Genomic DNA, 18,624 nt, shown 5'->3' on the forward strand with positions numbered 1-18,624 from the left:
AAAGAGACTCCTACCTGAAGATCAATTTTTCTTTTCTTTTCTTTTTTTTAAGATTTTTTTTTTTTAAATTTATTTGACAGAGAGCGAGAGAGGGAGCACAAGCAGGGGGAGCGGGAGAGGGAGAAGCAGTCTTCCCACTGAGCAGGGAGCCCGATGTGGGGCTCCTGGGGGGCTTGATCCCAGGACCCTGGGATCATGACCTGAGCCAAAGGCAGAGGCTTAACCCACTGGGCCACCCAGGTGCCCCTGACGATACTTTTTTCTTTATTCCACTTCTACACTATTCACCACAATGAGTGCAGTGAGACCTCATCAGGACTCAAGTTTAAAAAGTTATAAAATAAGCAAGTAGTTGTCAAGGTGAAGTCATTAGAAGTCATCCCAAAAGCCGTAAGTATTCCGGGTGAAAAATCACAAGGGTGGGGCAAGAAAATCGGAAGATGGAGAAGGTACTAACTTAGTCAGCCATGAAGAACATTTGTGAACACCAAGGAGAGAGAGCATGCGCTGCGGCAGGTAGGAGAGCCAAGCAAGGAGTTTCCGAGACCAGACAGTGGACTGCTGTCAACAGGGACCTAGGTTTTGTTCATTAACCCAACGACTAGCCCCATGCTCCTGGCATGGCAGGAGCCTGATTGCAGGAATATTCCCAGTAGGACAAAGCTATCCGGTATCTATAGTCCAATGCCACAAGCCATTAAGATGATCCATCTCCACTAAAAAAAAAGGAACCTACTGAATCTAGGAAGCAGAGGCTGCAATCCTGGACAGTAGGGAAGTCAGACCCGGGATGACAGATGAGGCTCAGGCAAGTCTGGAGAGAGAAGACCGAGGGGTCAAAGAAGGTTTCCCAGGGGAAAAAAATGGTATTTAAGATCTGATGCTATCCCCAGTAATTTAGAACAACTTAAAGAAGCAGAGGGGAGGGTGCCTGGGTGGCTCCGTGGGTTAAGCCGCTGCCTTCAGCTCAGGTCATGATTTCAGGGTCCTGGGATCAAGCCCCGCATCGGGCTCTCTGCTCAGCAGAGAGGGGGTCACAGAGAGAGAGAGAGGAGAGGAAGCAGGCTCCCTGCTGAGAAAATTAATATACGGATAATTTTAATTAACCAATTAATTTATTATTTATATTAATAAATATATATAATATATTAATAAAATAAATAATTTAATTAATAAAATGGATAATTTCCCCACTCCGATTCGAACCGCATAAACCAAAGTCCCCCCCCATAAGCTCCAGTCCAGGGACCGAGCCGTCCCGCGGGCGCAAGGAGTCGGGCGCGCCCCGCAGCGGCGGTCCCAACGGTAAACGTGTACCTGGTCTCTACCTCCGCCGTCCCCAGGGCCTGGGGAGGGTCTGTGCGGCTCTCGCAGGGGGAGGGGCCCGAGTCCAGACCCTGCCGTCGGGAGGCAGAGAGAGAGACCGTCGACGGCACAACGCTGAGCTCCACAGACGACGAGGGTCTCCGCGGATCCCAGAGCCAGGTGACCAAGCTGCGCTTTCCACAGTCAGAAACCCGGGGGCGGGGCGGGGCCGCCTCTTCCTGCTCTGCGGGCCAATCACCGGCCGCCGGGCCGCGCCCGCGAAGAGCCGTACTGGAAGCCGCGGCTCGTCCATCTTTCTTGAAGGCAGGAACGTCCCGCCCCCCAGGCCACTCCTCTGTGTTCCGTCTCCGCCTCACCTAAAACCCCCACCTGCAGCGGCCATTGTAGTTGAGGGCAAGCGGCCGCTGAGGCTAGAGAAGCCAGGCAGGCGCCATGTTTGGTATGATCAAGGAATGGCGCCCTTAAGAGCATCCATTGACAACTGAAGCCAGGATGTCGCCATATTTTCGGAAGACACCTTCCGGGTCCCCAAACCCAGCTAAATCCAAGGTGCCATGCAGTGAATAAACACCGAGGGATTTTGTCTGTCCCCATCCCAACCCCCGAATCCCTAGCTACCAGCTACCTCGGTGCCCTCGACTGCGTTCGGACGCCGAGGCTGGGCGGGGCCCCGACCTCCGGAGCCCTTCCTGCGGACGACGAAAGCTGAGGCCGCGCGCGGGGAGGCGGTGGCCTCGGGGACAGGACGGCCACTGCGCGGGGCCGGCAGGCCCCATGGCGCCGCCCCCAGCCCCGCTTCTGGCGCTGAGACCGGGGGAGACCGGGCCTGGTTACAAGAAGCCCGGGGCCGTGAGCTTCGCGGACGTGGCCGTGTACTTCTCCCCGGAGGAGTGGGGCTGTCTGCGGCCCGCGCAGAGGGCCCTGTACCGGGACGTGATGCGGGAGACCTACGGCCACCTGGGCGCGCTCGGTGAGGCCCCGGGTCAGAGCCCCCCTCCTCCTTCACTGGGGTTCACAGGGGAGACGACATGAGGACCGAGAGGACTGTGCGCCCTCATCGCACACAATCCCACACTATCCCGCCAACGGCACCAGCCACCTCCACTCCCAGGGCTTCAGGTTAGGGAGCGCTTCCACCCAGCGGCCGCTTCCTTCAGGCGGGAGCACTGCAGACCCTGTCCGCGTTGAGCCCGAGTTCTGAGGAGGTGTCCTTACCCTGGCAGGGGGATGCCATCGGCCCAGGACAGCCTCTCAAGCCCCACTGTGACCCCTGTTCTCTCCCAGGATTCCCAGGCCCCAAACCAGCCCTCATCTCTTGGATGGAACAGGAGAGTGAGGCTTGGAGCCCCGCCGCCCAGGATCCTGAGGAGGGGGAGAGCCTGGGAGGAGCTCTGAGAGGTGAGGGATCGTCCCAAGTCTCCCCCACTTGGCGCTCCAGCGCTTCCTGTCCCACGAAGTTTTCCTTCAGACCCCCACTTCCAGCAGCCCTAAAGGAATTCAAGACCCCCCCCCGCCCCGCCCCATGTTGGATACTAAAGGAGAAAGAAGGCAGACCTGGTACAGGGTTTCAGAACTTGGGACGTTCCTCATTTTAGGACCAGAATGGCCGAATCAGGACCCCGAGTCCCAGACTCCGGTTTCTAGGGCGCTCTTGAAGAAAACACCACTCGTTCTCCCCTTTCAGGAACAATTAAAACCCAGGAATGCAAGGGGCTTCAGGTCTGCCTTTCACATTCCTCAAGCAAGGCAAAGTGGTCCATGAGGCGGTACAAGGCAAGACGCCCCGTAAGCAACAACCTGGCTCCTCTCCCTCACCGTCCCGTAGCAGAGTGACCTTGAGCAAAGATGTTTCCTCATCTGTAGAAGTTTTATCCTATAAAAAATCGAGCAAACACAATAGTAATAGCTATTGTTTTATTGAGCATTTACTAAATGCCTAACATGCTTCTCCTGATTTAACCCTCCCAACAACCCTGTGAAGTAAAGAAACTATTGGTTCCCATTTGAAACATGAGAGGCAAGGCCCGGATAAGTCACGCTTAGGAGATGTGAAATTTGTTTATCATCCTTCAAAGCTTGTGTGTCAGTCGCTGCGGAGGACTTTTCTGCTGCTTCCCTAACTATAAGAACCCTATAACCTGAGAGGATGTAAGCAAATGTGTTTTAAAATGTATCTTGGGGGTGGGGGGCACCTGGGTGGCTCAGTCGTGAAGCGTCTGCCTTTGGCTCAAGTCATGATCCCAGTCCCCTGGGATCCACCGTGTATCAGGCTCACAGGGAGCCTCCTTCTCCCTCTCCAGCTCCCCCATGCTTGTGTTCCCTCTCTCGCTCTCTCTCTGTCATAAATAAATAAAATCTTAAAAAATAAATGAATGAAATGTATCTTGGGGCGCCTGGGTGGCTCAGTCAGCTGAGCTGCCCTTGGCTCAGGTCATGATCCCAGGGTCGTGGGATCCAGTCCCATATCAGTCTCTCTGCTCAGCGGGGAGCCTGCCGCTCCCCTCACTTGTGCTCTCTCTCTGTCCAATAAATAAGTAAAATCTTTAAGAAATAAGATAAAATGTCTCTTACTTTCCATTTGCCAGGAGACACCCCAAACAAGAAGAAAGCAGCACAGGAGGAAGGGCCGGGAGCCAAGGGACCCAGAAAGACCCCCGGCAAGGAGCCTTCGAAAGAGCTGGTTAAGCACAGCCCTGACTGGACCGACAGAAAAGCTTCGGGCAGAGCAGAGCCGGCCACCAGTGCCGCCTGGAACCAGAACACCGGCGCGCAGGCCTCAGCCCCAGCGCCCCGCGCGGACGCTCAGGACAGCCAGCGGCGGCACGTGTGTGCGGACTGCGGCCGCCGCTTCACCTACCCGTCCCTGCTGGTCAGCCACCGGCGCATGCACTCCGGCGAGCGGCCCTTCCCCTGCCCCGAGTGCGGCATGCGCTTTAAGAGGAAGTTCGCTGTGGAGGCGCACCAGTGGATCCACCGCTCCTGCTCTGGGGGGCGGCGGGGCCGGAGGCCTGGCATCCGGGCTGTGCCTCGGGCTCCGGTGAGGGGTGACCGGGACCCACCTGTGCTGTTCCGACACTACCCAGACATCTTTGAGGAGTGCGGGTGAGCCCCTCGCGCAGGCTGGAGCTGAGCCTGAACTTGGACTGCCTGAGCCCTGAGCGGGGCTCCCGTGGCAGGGATTTGGGAACCGAAGTTCATCCCTTGGGCTTCCCTCAAGGATCCCTCAAGTTTCAAAACTTGTAAAAAGAAAAGTGCCTGTAAAGCTACAAATAGATGAAACTTGCCCCTACTTGCCCCAGTATTTCTAAAAAACAAAACAAAACATAGAGTGAGATGCCGGACCTTTCTCACAGTGTGAATCTCACCGAGGTTTTACCTTGTCTCAGACACTCCCCCCTTGCTGCTGCTCTACATCAGAGGCAAAGGCTGAGGGGACTAAGGCCTGGGGAGGGGGCCCCAGGACCCAGGGGTGGTCAAGGCCCGGCAGCAGTGAGCCTGGGAAGTGGCGCGGGTGGAAAAGAGTACCGAAGCCCAGATCTAGTCTCCGCAGCTTGTCCCCAGGCACAGCCGGCAAGTCACATGCTGTCCCTGAGCCTCAGCTCCCTCATCTGTAAAATAAAGATTAAAAATAGCTACCTCAACGGGTTACTGTGAAGGCTGAAACTTTAACAAGATAATATGTAGGACACAGTAAATGTGCAATAAACATTTGTTGAAAGAGTGAACTGTCGTTGACATTTTATGCTTCAGAAAATGTAAAGAAGCCTGCTAAGGAGACAGGGCGTGGACATCAAAGCCATATTTTGCAGATGAGTAAACTGAGGCTCTGAGGGACAAAGTGATTTTCTCAAAGGGTCACGACTATAAAGCAGCAAAGCTGGACAAAGCTGACACGGTGCCTAGTTATCTACCACTTTCCATGGCAGTTACATCTCAGCGGGAAACAGCAGCGGCTCCGGTGAGGGTGAGGTGGAAACTGGGGTCTGGGCAGGGGCCTAGCCCTGCCTTCCCGGGGGAGTCTTAGCAGGACATGGAGAGTCCCACCACGGCCAGTGACCTTGCACTTAGAAAGTGCTGTCAACATTCAGGGGCCGTAGATTGTGTGGCTGCTGTGGGGGAGACAGCTAGGTGGTAACGGAGTTCAGGGTGGGGCGGGCTGGTCCCATTCATTCATTCATTCATTCACTCAGCAAACATGATGTGACGCTCCTGTGGGTTTCGTGCTGGGCTCCTTTGACACTCGGACTTGGGTCCCATGTTCCATGGTGATCGAGACGAGGTTGGAAGAGGTCCAGAGGGACCACCTAACCCATCCTAGCTGCTGATCCACCAGGAAATGTGGCTTAGAGAGGAGATGGTTGTGCTTCCCATATCATGACTAGGAAGTCTAGTAGAAACAGAGGGAATAGCGGAGTAGGAATTGTTGTGGGGGTAGATATTCAGGCACAGGGAGCCTTGTTTCATAGAAAGGATGACCATGAGCACAGTGCGGAGTCGGTGCTTGCCCCACCTCTCTGTGCCTTAGTTTCTTCGTCTGTGAAACCTGCATAATAACAGCACCTACCTCCTAAGAGTGATATACGGATTAAACGAGATAATACAGAAGAAGGCCTCGCATGTTAGTGTTCAGTAAACACTGGTTACTGTTATTCCAAAACAGTATGGGAGGAAGGCAAAGAGGAGACCCGGGAGGTTCCCTGGAGGAGGAGGTTCAAAACTGGCCTTGAAGGATGGGGAAGATTTCAACCAGGTTGGTCCTGTCTAGGGAATGGTCAGCAGTTCCACCTGAGTGACAACTAGGTAAAGGGTCCTAGAAGACACACACAGCAATCTGGGAAGGCCACAGATCCCTGCAGGAGGGCTTGAGGTTTGCCAGGTAGGCACTGAGGAGCCTTAGACAGGTCTCTAACAGGAGCAGGGGTATTTGACCAGCTCTGTTGGAAGATGTGACCCACGCAGGAGACTAGACTTGAGATCTGTTGGGCATCTGCTACCAGCTAGAGGTGAGCAGGAGCCGGGACCAGGCTGAAAAGCAAGATTTTTCTTGCAGTTGCCTTTGTTTGCTGACCTGGGGGCTGGGGAGATACTCAGGAGAGGCTTCTACCACAGAATCTGCATGACTTAGTGACTGGCGATCAGAGCTGTGAACAAGTACATTCCAGGGGGGTCGAGTATGAAGAGCTGGAGCAAGGGATCCCGAGGGCCTGGCGAGGGGCCATCAGTCAGGAGTGGGACAGTGTGGAGGACAAGGGATGACCAGTACTGGAGAGGGCTGAGGCGAGAGAAGAGGCACCCCGGGGAGGGGCGTGGAACCTGGCACAGTGTATGGGGCACGGAGCAGCCAGGTCAGCATTCGGCCCAGTGAGTGCTTTCTTTTCTTTTCTTTTGTTTATCCGTTTAACAAATACATTCTAAGCAACTGCTGTGTACCAGGCACTATTCTGTGTGCCGAGATACAGCGTGGAGAACACAATGAACTGCTGGGGAGCTTACGTTCGAGAAGGGTGGGGTAAAACAAGTGATAAGCCAGCACGTGAGTAATGATGCTCAGTGACTTAGCCACCCAGGCGCCCCTCAAATATTTTTAAGTGTAGAGTTTAGTGGCGTTAAGTACAATACGTGTGTGCGCCCATCACCAGCAGCCCTCTCTAGACCGTCTCCATCTCCCCCGCTGAAACCTGAACCCGTTAAACACTGCGCCCCCTCTCCTCCCCACTCCTCCCCACCACCACCGTTCCATTTTCTCTCCCTCCGAGTCTGACTATTCTAGGGACCTCACAGGTAACTTGCAAAACTTGCAGGTGACTTGCAAACCCACGCTGGCTGCTCGGAGAATGGACTGCAGTGGGGCAAGCAGAATGGAGCTGGCGAGTCGCAGCAGGTCGGAGGGAGACACCGGGAGCGGAGGGGACAGGACCTTTCTGTGGGCTGGACGTGGGGGCTGAGAGCATCGGGTAAGCCAGGAATGATGATAAGATTTTTGGCTGAGTGAGGAGGAGGATGGAGGGGCCGTTCCTGGGGTGAGCCGGGGTTGGGAGGGGATGACAGGGAGGCCCGCAGCACTGTGGAACAGGAAGGGAGCTTCGGGGAGCTGCCGGGTTCAAAGGTTGAAGCTCGGGGGGGACACGGGGAAGAAGGCTCGGTTCTTCCCACAGACTTTCATGGAAATCCTGTTGCACAGAACCGCTCTGAGAAGGCGGAGGCCCAGAGACGGGAAGGACCTTACTGAAGATCACACGGTAGAAGTCCCCAGATTCTCAGGGGACGCTCCTGCTCTCTTCACTAAGCCAGGCTGCGGTGTTGACGGATGGGAAAGGCCAAAAGCAGGCGGCCCAGAGACCAGCCCGGCGACCCAGGGGTCCCAGCAAGGGTCTGAGCGAGAGGAGCCCCGGCCAGAGCCGCCACAGGGGACCTTCTGAGAAGCCTGTCGCCACCGTCCCCCCGGGGCAATTTCACAAACCTCCTCAACACCTGAACGACTTTTTTTTTTTTTTTTTTTTTTTTGCCATGAGGCCACCCTTAAATACAGCCCTTTTACGTTCAATACTTACCACAGCCCATCATTTAAGGTTTTTTTTTCTCTTGACATTTACGTAACAGCACGGAATTGCAGAGGCGCCCAGGCCCCTCCTGGCCTCGCAGGGTGCTGGCCACGCGCTGCTCCACGTGGCACCTGCGTCTGGGCGGCTCCACCCCTACCTCGCTCTGTGGTTGCTGAGCCTCTGCCTTGAATTCTTCGCGGCATTACGGCGTGGGGTTCCGGAGTTAGACTGTCTGGGTTTGAACCCGGGCTTCCTGACTTGCTAGCTGGGTGGCCTGGGGCAGGGTCACCCCTCTGTGCTCCGGTGTCCTGACCCAGAAGGCCGGTTATGGCCGAGGGCTGGCGAGGGCTCAGTGCGCGAACAGGCCGAGCCCTGGGGCAGCCGGGCTCTGCTCGGTGACCAAGTGCGGTCACCTCACGCGACCGACGTCGCGGCCCTAGCACGGACCCATCGCAGCCTCGCCCACCCGGCTCTTGCTAGGGAGCTCGCGGGGCACCTTCCGGGGCGCGGCCACAGAGGAGCCGGGAGACCCCGTCACGCCTCGGCTTCCCACACAGCCGTCCCTTCCCCGGGGAACGGAGTTCGGCACCACGTCTGCGGCCGCTTCCCTGGGGCAGGCCTGGAGGAGGCGGCGCGCGGTGGCGGAGCGGCTCACGCGGAGGCGTCGGAAGCTGCTCGCGCACTAACGCGCTGCCCCGCCTCGGTCGCCCGCAGACCCCCGCTTCCTCTTCGGTCAAACAGCCCGACTGCAAGGCCTTCCGAGCCTGCGGCCCAGTGTCCGCGGCGAAGAGCACGTGTGTGGAAATAGGCTGTTCCAGAAAGTGATGACGTTAGAAGAGGGTGGGGGGAGACGCCGCAGATCTTACGACGGACCTTGTAAACGAAGACAAGTTGAGAAATGAACTAGCTGCCAAACTAAGTTTTCTCCTAAGACCAGGTCACTGAATGGGCTTTCTGAAGGGGACTGGGAGAGAGTCGCCAGGTCGAGGGCCCCCCTGAATCCCGGCCCCTTTCCCCTCTCTCGGACCTCCAGCCGCCGGCGGCCGTTACACTCCGGAGCCGCCTCCCCTCTTCCCCCGGAGCGCCCGAGCAGAGACGCCGAAGCGGCCGCGGCCATCTTAACTGTGGGCAAGTGGCGCTCCCGAGGCGGCCTGCGGAGCAGGAAGGACAGCTCGAGAACGTAATTAACCGGGTCATCAATGCCAGGCCCCCAGTGACTCTACTAAATGCTTCTCTAAAATTGAAAAAGCCCTGGAACGCCACCATCTTTTCTGACGGCGCCTTCATTTTGTCTGTCGTGGGACCACCGAGTTCGCGGAACCGACCGCTTCTAGCTGTCCTAGAGCGGCCACATCCGCGGTTACTTCCGGTCGCCCCGCTTGCTGGAGGCCGGATCCCGGGCGTCCCCCGCGCGGCGCGGGGCAGCCGTTGGGGAGGGGCGTGAGGGTCCCTGGCCTCGCCCCCGGCTGCGCGCTGAGGTGCCCGCGGAGGCCGGGCGGGACGGAGGACGGGGAGAATACCCAGGGCCGTGAACTTCGCGGAGGTGGCCGCGGACTTCCTTCCCGAGGAAGGGGGGGTGTCTCCGGCCCGCGCGGAGGCCTGCGTGCCTAGACGTGCTGCGGCCGACCGACAGCCCCCTGGGTGCGCTCGCTCAGGTCCGGCCATGCCGGGTCTCTGAAAAGGGAGAGGGTCGGATGGGATGCGGAGGTCTGAGTGCCGGGCTGGGCCCCACTCCGACTCTTGGAGGACTTCGTTTCCCGTGACCCCCGCCAGATCGGCCCAGCTGAAATCCACGAGTGAGCGGCTCTGGCCGGCTCCTCGTGCTTCCCCGGGACGTCTGCAGAAAGTTCAGGACCTGCGTGCCGCAGTGTGAAGGCCCGTGCGTGGCCTGCTAACCTCCAGTTCAAACCCAGTCTCTCCCTACAGCCTAATGATTCCGTTGGCTCTAGCTGCAAGGAATCTTTGGGGGGCTTTGGACACACGTCTGGCTTAAGGAGCACAAGCTAACATCTTTCAGTGCCCTTTTCAAATGTGGTCTTGGAGCCCTTCTGCCCCAAGCAGGAAGTCTCAACTGCGGCTCCTTGTCTAGCTTTGTCCCCATAGCTCTTAGGCGGCATCTCTCTCCGTTAGTGTAAACTTAGAGCAGGGACATTATCTTGGTTCACCAATGCCTCCCAGCACCGAGAACGTCTGGAACAAAGCCTGCCACACAAACGATGCCCAATATGTTTTCATTACATGAATGAATTGTTTCTTGAGTGATTAGGGTTCTTCTCCAGGATTCCCAGACCCCAAACCAGCCCTCATCTCCTGGCAGAGCAGAGGCCCAGCTGTGGAGTGTAGATGCTCAGGATCCCCAGGTGGATGTCCGAGAGTAAGAAAGATGAGAACGGGGGGTTATGCTCCAGGTCCAGCTGGAAGGGAAGATGTTTTATTGAACAAGAAATACCATCTAGGGGTGCCTGGGTGGCTCAGCTACTTAAGCGTCTCCCTTTGGTTTGGGTCATGATCTCCAGGTCCTGGGATTGAGCTCTGCATTGGGCTCCCTGCTCAGAGATGGGGGGGGAGTCTGGTTCTCCCTCTCCATCTGCTTTTCCCCTCACCCTCCGCTCATGCTCTCTCTCTCTCACACACATAAACAAAATTTTAAGAAAGAAAGAGAGAGGGGCACCTGGGTGGTTCAGTGGGCTAAAACCTCTGCCTTCGGCTCATTCATGATCTCAGGGTCCTGGGATCAAGCCCCCCATCTCTCTGCTCAGCAGGGAGCCCGCTTCCCTTCCTCTCTCTCTGCCTGCATCTCTGCCCACTTGTGATCTCTGTCAAATAAGTAAAATCTTTAAAAGAGAGAGAGAGAGAAGAACAAAAGAAAAAGAAAGACCATCTGTATGTCCCTTACTGTGTTCTGCTGGTTTGAATTTATGATACCCACTGGAGACTAGAATCTTGACCTTCTCTTTTTCACTAATTGACTGAGGCATCCAGGATTCCCAAGGTCAGGTCACACTGCACAAATTATCCAATCTCTAGGTCAGCAGCAGTGTATGAATTCAAGTTTAGGTTGGAAGCAGTTCACCTTTCTGTCTCTAAGTGGCTGTGCCTCGTAACAGCTGTTCCTCTGGTTGAGGGTATCTCTTTGGGTTGGTCCTGAAGTGGGAATGTCCCTGACTTCCTGTGACCCCCTCAATTGGTCAACACAATCTAGGTGGGTGCTTCCAGGGGCTAAGCACCCATCTGCACTTGTGAAAGTTGATTGTGTCACCTGAATTAGTTGAGTTTGACTGACCTGGACCAAAATTAAATTTTGAATATGCTGTGTTTCGAAAGGCCACTCAGAAAAAGTGATGTATTTGGAAGAAACCAGCAGGAGTCTACTGGGGAGTTGTCGTGAGCCTCTGGGGACACTAGCTTAGTGTCTGAGCCTGGGGTCAAAGCATCCCAGGTGGACAGACCTTTCCCAAGCCCCAACTCTAGACCCAGCCTCAGTGACTTGTACTCAACACAGCACCTGCCCTAGAGCAGGCACACTCTGCCATGACCTTTCACCTGACTCAGTGCATTCTGGAGACAAGCCTTTGTCCGTGCCTAGTGTGGCACCTGTTGCTGCCACAGCTAGTACCTCTCATGCTACCTGCTGACTCACACAGGCGAGCTGTCTTATTCCTGTCCACAGCGTGGAAGGTGCCTCAGGCAGAGGACCACCAGTAGACTCCAGTGCCAGCCTGGTGCCGTGGACCTCAAGGGCTGACACAGGTGTGAACTCTGCCCTGGGCTCTTTCTCAGGAGTGTCCGGACCCACCTGTGAGTTTCCAGCACCAACCAGACCTCTTCCAGGCCTGTGTGTGAGAGGCATCACCGTGAAGGGTGGGCACTGACATGATAAAATGCCATTACTCTTACTGAAATTTTGTGGTTTTGTTTTGTTTTTCTCCTTGTGTCCTTCAGGGACCTGAGGCTAGGGATAACTAGGGCTCAGTCAAGTCCCTGGGCTAATCTGCATCCTTACCTTTTCCCAGGCTTTTTGTCTTTTCCTTTTCCCCTTTCTGCTTTGATCACCTCTACTTGCCCAGCTCCTCTAGTGTGGGGAGAAGCATCCACCAGATACAATGCGTTAGGCAGGAGCCTCAGGAAGACCTCTGGAAGAAGGCAAGCAGAGAGAAGCTCCAGACTAGACCCCAGACCTGGTGAGGGGAGGTGCATTTCCAAGAGGTATGTGAAATGCAGTGATTTAAGCAGCCAAAGGAAAATTATCAAGTCTTCTTAAGGTAGAGTATTTATGGGGCACCTGGGTGGCTCAGTGGGTTAAGCCTCTGCCTTCCGCTCAGGTCATGATCTCAGGGTCCTGGGATGGAGCCCAATGGGTTCCCTGTTCAGCAGGGAGTCTGCTTCCCCCTCCGCCCCCGCCTGCTTCTCTGCCTACTTGTGATCTCTGTCAAATACAGAAAAAAAAAATTTAAGAAAAAAGGTAGAGTATTTACGAAGGCATGTGGGGACACAGAGAACGCCATCACAAATGTGGAGTGAGAGAGGGAGGTTGGAGGTAGAAAGGATAGGGAGCGTTGATGGCATTTGTTCATAAGGACCCCAGGAGGAGCAGGCGGAGAAGAAAAGAGATGATGAGCTCAGCGGGAGCCCTGCCTGGTGCGAGGGGCCGGGGTGGGGTGGGGGGCGGCTCTGTGATCAGAGCTTAGGAGCGAGGCCCGAGCCAGAAGTAAACAAATGTTTGCGAGCCTCCTGCAGGGCACGTAGGGAGGAAGGAAGCCTGCAGAAAGCGGGTCTTTCTTGTTACAGACCCTACCCGCCCCCAGCCGCCCCACGATCTCCTGAGACAGAAACTCCCAGAACCTCAGGCTCGAAGAAGCTTCCCGCAGAGAAGGTTCTCTGTGACCCACTCCGGTTTTCTCCTCTCCACGCTGTCGCCCAGGACAGGCCCAGAGCCGGAGACCCACTTAGGAACCTCCCGGCGACCACAGGTCGCGTGAAATTCCAAGGGCAGAGGGGCGGGGTCGGCCCGCACCGCCCGCCGCGCTCGTCCCGCCTCCGAGCCGCGGCGGGGCTGAGGCCGCACCTCCCAGCGCGCCGGGCGGTGCGGGCCCTCGCGGGGCAAGGGGGGCCCAAGGCCGCGCGCCCGCCCCGGTAGCCGTCGCGGCCATTTTGGCTGAGGGCGGGAGGACAAAGCCGCCGGGGACCCCGGGGAGGCGTCATCGGGGCTCGGCTGCGTCGCAGCCACGTCCGCGCGGCGCGTGGCCGCCATTCCTGGCCGACGCTCTGGGCCCCTCCGCCCGCGGCTCCCGGTCCGTCCCGGTGGGCCCTCGAGGGGTCGGGGGCTGCGGCTTCGGCCCGGCTGGCCCCACGGATCCCGGCCCGGCCCCGGCCATGTCGCCGCTGCGGACCCCGCTCCCCGCGTGGGAACCGGTCGGCGCGGTGAGCTTCGCGGACGTGGCCGTGTACTTCTCCCCGGACGAGTGGGGCTGTCTGCGGCCCGCGCAGAGGGCCCTGTACCGGGACGTGATGCGGGAGACCTACGGCCACCTGGGCGCGCTCGGTGAGGCCCCGCCCCCTGCCCGGGCCCCGCCCCCCGCTCTCCCCAGCTCCCCCCCCCGCCCCGCCTCCCCGGCGGGCGCCGGCCGTGGGAGGCCCGAGGGCCCGGGATCCGGGGGCGCGGGGGGCGTCCTCCCGGCAGCGTGGGGTTTGCGTTCTCCTCCTCCAGGGTTCCGAGGCGCCAAGCCAGCTCTCATCTCCTGGGTGGAGGAAGAGGCCGACCTGTGGGGCCCGGCTGCCCGGGATCCGGAGGCGGGAGCGTGTCCGCCAGCAGCGGGCGCAGGTGACGTGTTGGGGACTGCGTTTCCGGGGACCGCCTCTGGGCCAGAGCCGTCCAGCTGCCCTCGGCCAACACCCTCCCTGCTCCTCCTTTTCTTCCCTGAATTGCTTTCCCCGCTGAGGTTTCCTTGCCGGCCCCTGCCTCCCTGCAGGGTTCAGCCCAGAAAGGGGCTGGGAGTGTGGCCCCCGCCTCTGCTAGCGCGCAGGACCTAGCACCTGCCTCTCCAGCGCATCTGCGCCCCTCTCTTCTTGTGGAAGCTCTGTGGGGCGTCCCCTCCTGCAGCTTCCCTGCCCTCCAGCTACTCCGCCACCTCCTGTGTTTCAGTAGCCTTTCTTTCTGTTGTAGTTTTGTGGGCGCCTCCTTTCTCTTGGGTTCCACTGTTTACTTCCTCTCGTTTGTCCTGGCACTGTAACCCCTCCCTTGAACTTGTCAGTGCCGGCCACCTTCCTGCCTCTCCTCCACTGTTCCTGCTGCCCAGAGTGTCCTGAGACCTCCACTCATCCTCCGCGATCCAGTGGAAATGTCCCCTCTGCTCCCATTTCCCCAGCTCTGAGGCAGAATATATGGTGCCCCTCCCTTCCTTCCTTCCTTCCTTCCTTCCTCCCTCCCTCCCTTCCTTCGTCTCCGGGTCTTTTCTGTCCTCTGCAGCCCAGGAAAAGGTGTCACTCCAGCTTCCCTGCCTGTCCCCAGCCGAGTCCCAGAGGCCGCAGTGGGTCCAGAAGGTGGCTGTGTCTAGAAGGCTTTTCTGTCACCATTTGAGGTTTGGCCTTAAGGACCAGGATAAGCCAGGGTCTGAGCTCTCCCCTTACCTCCCAGCAGGTTCCAGAAACAAAGAAGAGAAAAGGCAAGGAGAAGGGACTGAGGCCCTGGAGAAGAGCCTTTCTGTGGAAGCCCGGCCTCCTGGACTGAAGGCTCTAATGCAAAGTTCTTCTGCCGGGCTCCCTTATAGCGTGGAGCAGCTGTCCAAGGCACCTCGCCGGGGTCGCCCCCGACTCTGTGCCCACCCCCCTGTCCCAAGAGCCGACCAGCGTCATGGCTGCTACATGTGTGGGAAGAGTTTTGCCTGGCGCTCTACGCTGGTGGAGCACCAGTATACGCACACGGGTGAAAAGCCCTTCCGCTGCCCGGACTGCGGCAAGGGCTTCAGCCAGGCCTCCTCTCTGAGCAAGCACCGGGCCATCCACCGCGGGGAGCGGCCCCCACCGCTGCCCGGACTGCGGCCGGGCCTTCACCCAGCGCTCTGCCCTCACCACTCACCTTCGGGTCCACACGGGCGAGAAGCCCTACTGCTGCGCCGACTGCGGCCGCTGCTTTAGCCAGAGCTCTGCCCTCTACCAGCACCAGCGGGTCCACAGTGGCGAGACTCCCTTCCCCTGCCCAGACTGTGGCCGCGCCTTTGCACATGCGTCAGACCTTCGGCGCCACATTCGCACGCACACAGGCGAGAAGCCCTACCCGTGCCCAGACTGTGGGCGCTGTTTCCGGCAGAGCTCCGAAATGGCAGCCCATCGGCGTACCCACAGCGGTGAACGCCCCTACCCCTGTCCCCAGTGCGGCAGGTGCTTCGGCCAGAAGTCAGCCATGGCCAAGCACCAGTGGGTCCACAGGCCTGGCGCCGGGCGGCACAGGGGCCAGGGTGCCAGTGTGTTGCCTGTGCCTCTGGCCTCCAGCCAAGAGGACCTGGACCCACCTGTGAGCTTCCAGCACTACCCAGAAATATTCCAGGAGTGTGGGTGATGGTCTCAAAGATGTCCAGGCAAAGGGTGATGATCTAGACATTGCCTGAGGCCCAGGTTGGGCTCAGGGGCCTGAACTTCTGTGGCAGCTCTAAGGAGGTCCCAGAATTCCAGGCAAAAGGTGGACCTGGGGAATGAGGACCCTTTTCTCTTAGGCCTTCACAAGCTTGATCAGCTGCCACCTTGCTCCCTGTGGTCCCAGACCCTAGACACCCCCTCTGTTCGTGAGGGCTGAGCTAAGCACATACTGAAGACCTCCACTGTGGGGAAGAAAAAGCCGGTTTCCCACTTAGACACATTAAGAGGATTGGGGAGAAGGGAACTTTGCTGTATCCGTTGTCTTACTGCCGGAGTTAAAAACTGACGGCCATGAATCTGGCTTGTAGCAACTTTTCACAAACTCTTTTCGGTCCAACCAACATTTTAAAATGTTACAGATCATGGTTAAGACTTAAAAGGATATTTCACACAAAAATTCAGGTTTCTGGCCTCTTTGGAAAAAGCCAAGGATTTGGCAACTTGACCCGAGCTCCCACAAAAGCACAGTTGGCAGGAGGTACCGGGTAGCTGCTTGGCCTTGCCCACTAGCCCTTCCCGGCTTGCAGCCAGCGTCAGCTGGCCCTCGTCCCCGCTTGTCCTTGTCCCTGGTACATTGCCCTCTCCACTGGCCATTTTCCCCTTGTTTTCCTGACCCGTTGGGCTCCTGTAGTCATTTGAGTTTGCAAACTGGTGGACAGCATTCATGTTCTCTGGACCCAGGGATTCTGGGCGACAGCGCCTATGTGAACTCGCGGTTGGAGAGAAGGGAAAGCAGGCTTTATTTCAGATGTTTGCTTGTATCACGTTCTCTGGTTTACAAAGTCTTGTCCATCAATTCATTTTGCCCTTGTAACTGCCCGAGGAGGGAACCGTGTAGCCGGGAAAGGACAGCCCAGTCCGGAAGCGGCTCTCAGGGCTGTCTTGTTTTGCGCCAAACCGAGAGGTGTCTTGGCCACACCACGGTAGGACTCTGGGCTGACGGGCAGTTCCTAGTTTTGGAGACAAAGGCTCTCAGTATGTCCTCCACTCCTCCTTGGGCCTCCCTGGGACAGCCCTAGCGCTCAGGCCTTAGCCACCCTCCACCCAGCCAGAAGGGACTCCTCACATTTTAGAACTGGAGGAGATCTTAGCTTTTCTATCCTTTTGCATCTGAGGACTCTGAGACTGGGCAAGGCAAACAACTCGTTCAAGGTCACATGCAGAGTGAAAACTCCAGGGTTCTTGGTTTACTGCGGTCTTTGCCACACTACTCCTGAGTCCCTTGCCCCTGTCCTCAGCCAGGGTTTCTGGAGGCATCTGCTCCCTCCCTACAATGGCTCCCAAGCAATGAACCTGGACTAGGGACAGAGCAACCCAATGCCAGTGAAGCCCAGTTCCGAGATGACAGAACAGCCACATAGTAAACAAGGCAGGGGAGCAACCAGCCTGAGATGAGAGTTCCAGGGCAAATAGAAGCAGAGCTTCCCTCTTCTCTTTTTACGTATCTCATTGTGAACAAAGATGGACAAGGCCAGGAACACTTGGGTTTAGTAGCCAAAGGAACGGCTCATCTGTATTCCCAAGCCAGGTCCCTTGTGACTCCATTATTCATCAGCACCCAGTTCCGCTGTGGTCAGAGTCCAGCCCTGACCCACTGACGAAGCAGCAAGCCACAGGCACACTCGTTCCTGCCTCCCTCACCCCCTCAAGGAGGGGCTTATGTCTTCTGCTGGTCTGTGTGCACCTGCCTTCACCCAGCTGTACCCCATATCCTGTCTAGCTTACCTTAGGAAGAAACCAGATTTGTCAACCCAGAGAAGCTTCTAAAGGAAGAGGTAGAAAATTGGGGGGAAAAGACACTGTTCAGGTCAAATGACCAACTGAACTGATAACAATTTAATCTTCAAACCTGACCCTACCAGGACCCGGCTTACCCTAACATTTACTGGGAGGGTTGGCTCAGGTGCCATCTTGTCACAAGGGAGACATGCAGTGAAAAGAAGCACCTTGGCAACAGGAACTACCCTTGCACCAGCTTTGAACTCCCTAAAGAGAAGCCAGGGTGCCCTTCCCTTGCCTCACGCTCAGCCCTGCCGGGGGAAAGCCCAGCCTGTAACATCAGCTGTCGAATTCAAAGCCATATCTGGATCCTGCCCTCAGCTCGCCAATTAAAGTTACCATAATTACTACTTTTCTCCAAGTGCTTTGAAGTTTTCAAGGCTCGTTTAGGGCCCCCAAACCAGACCGAGCTCCTCTGCTTCCTGTCCTTGTGACCCATCTTTCTGCCACTTAATGGATTTTTGAGTGTCAAAATCATGAAATGCTTCGTGAAATTCACTTAATCGTGAAATTAAGTGAAATGCTTAAGCCTCAGCCTCACTCCATTCTCTGCTCATTTCCTGGCATGGACACTCCCACCAGAGATGGGGCTCCCTCTTCTCTCTCCTACCATAGGTCTTTAAAGGCTAAGACCCCAAAGCACTTTAAGCCAGGAGAGGGTTTTCCTACTGTTCCCTTGGTGCATCAAAAGAAATGCTTGTCTGAACCATAACAAATGAGACCCATCCACATGGCCAGATTGAAAGGTCAAAGTCATAACCACATGCCCCATTCCTAACTAGTCTAAGCCATGTAAAATAACGGCAAGTGTTGATTTGAGCTTTTAAAGACCCCTAGACATTTTTTTAAAGAATTTTATTTATTTGAGAGAAAGCACAAGGGGGAGGGTTGGGGGTGGCAGGGAAGGAGGGAGAACCAGGCTCCGCACTGGGCAGGAAGTTCGATACGGGATGTGGGGCTCCATCCCAGGACCCTGAGATCATGACCCGAGCCAAAGGCAGATGCTTAACCAACTGAGCCATCCAAGCACCCCAAGACTCCTAAACATTTAAAAATATTTATGTGTGTCTCTCCAAGAACAGAATGTATAAAGATGTTTATGACCCAAAGAAGCAAAAGCCTGCTCTAGGCCAGTATTTTTCTTTTTTAAAGATTTTATAAGAGAGAAAGGGAGCACAAGCAGTGTGGGAAGGGGAAGAGGGAGAGGGAGAAGCAGACTCCCTACTGAGCGGGGAGCCCAATGTGGGGCTTGATCCCGGGACCCCAGGATCATGACCTGAGCTGAAAGCAGGTGCTTAACTGACTGAGCCACTCAGGTGCCCTTAGGCAAGTGTTTTTCAAAGTG

At 56.7% G+C, this 18,624-nt stretch overlaps 2 protein-coding genes across 4 annotated transcripts; both read left to right on the forward strand.

The window, feature by feature from the left end:
* The first annotated feature begins 1,734 nt into the window (after positions 1-1,734).
* Positions 1,735-5,046, forward strand: LOC122896029 (zinc finger protein 688-like). 3 transcript variants are annotated; one of them, XM_044233968.1, is made up of 3 exons: positions 1,735-2,296; positions 2,611-2,724; positions 3,912-5,046. In XM_044233968.1, the coding sequence occupies exons 1-3, from the start codon at positions 2,101-2,103 to the stop codon at positions 4,430-4,432; spliced, it is 831 nt and encodes a 276-aa protein (XP_044089903.1). In that variant the 5' UTR covers positions 1,735-2,100; the 3' UTR covers positions 4,433-5,046. The 3 variants fall into 3 exon arrangements, with proteins under 3 accessions (XP_044089903.1, XP_044089905.1, XP_044089904.1); XM_044233969.1 differs by lacking the exon at positions 1,735-2,296 and adding an exon at positions 2,311-2,445; XM_044233970.1 differs by lacking the exon at positions 2,611-2,724.
* Positions 5,047-13,241: 8,195 nt separating this feature from the next.
* On the forward strand, positions 13,242-15,632 carry LOC122895497 (zinc finger protein 764-like). The gene is given in 4 exon segments (XM_044232922.1): positions 13,242-13,410; positions 13,576-13,689; positions 14,506-14,882; positions 14,884-15,632. Coding segments are annotated over 4 exon segments (1,200 nt in total). The 3' UTR covers positions 15,424-15,632.
* The last annotated feature ends 2,992 nt before the right edge of the window (positions 15,633-18,624 follow it).

Source organism: Neovison vison, chromosome 14 (genome assembly GCF_020171115.1).
Source record: "Neovison vison isolate M4711 chromosome 14, ASM_NN_V1, whole genome shotgun sequence".
Classification (NCBI taxonomy): Eukaryota; Metazoa; Chordata; class Mammalia; order Carnivora; family Mustelidae; genus Neogale; species Neogale vison.

Coding starts and splice junctions, on each gene's coding strand:
- LOC122896029 (XM_044233968.1), top strand. CDS start 2,101: ATGGCGCCGCCCCCAGCCCCGCTTCTGGCGCTGAGACCGGGGGAGACC. Junction 2,297..2,610: donor CGGCCACCTGGGCGCGCTCG/GTGAGGCCCCGG, acceptor GTTCTCTCCCAG/GATTCCCAGGCCCCAAACCA. Junction 2,725..3,911: donor CCTGGGAGGAGCTCTGAGAG/GTGAGGGATCGT, acceptor TCCATTTGCCAG/GAGACACCCCAAACAAGAAG.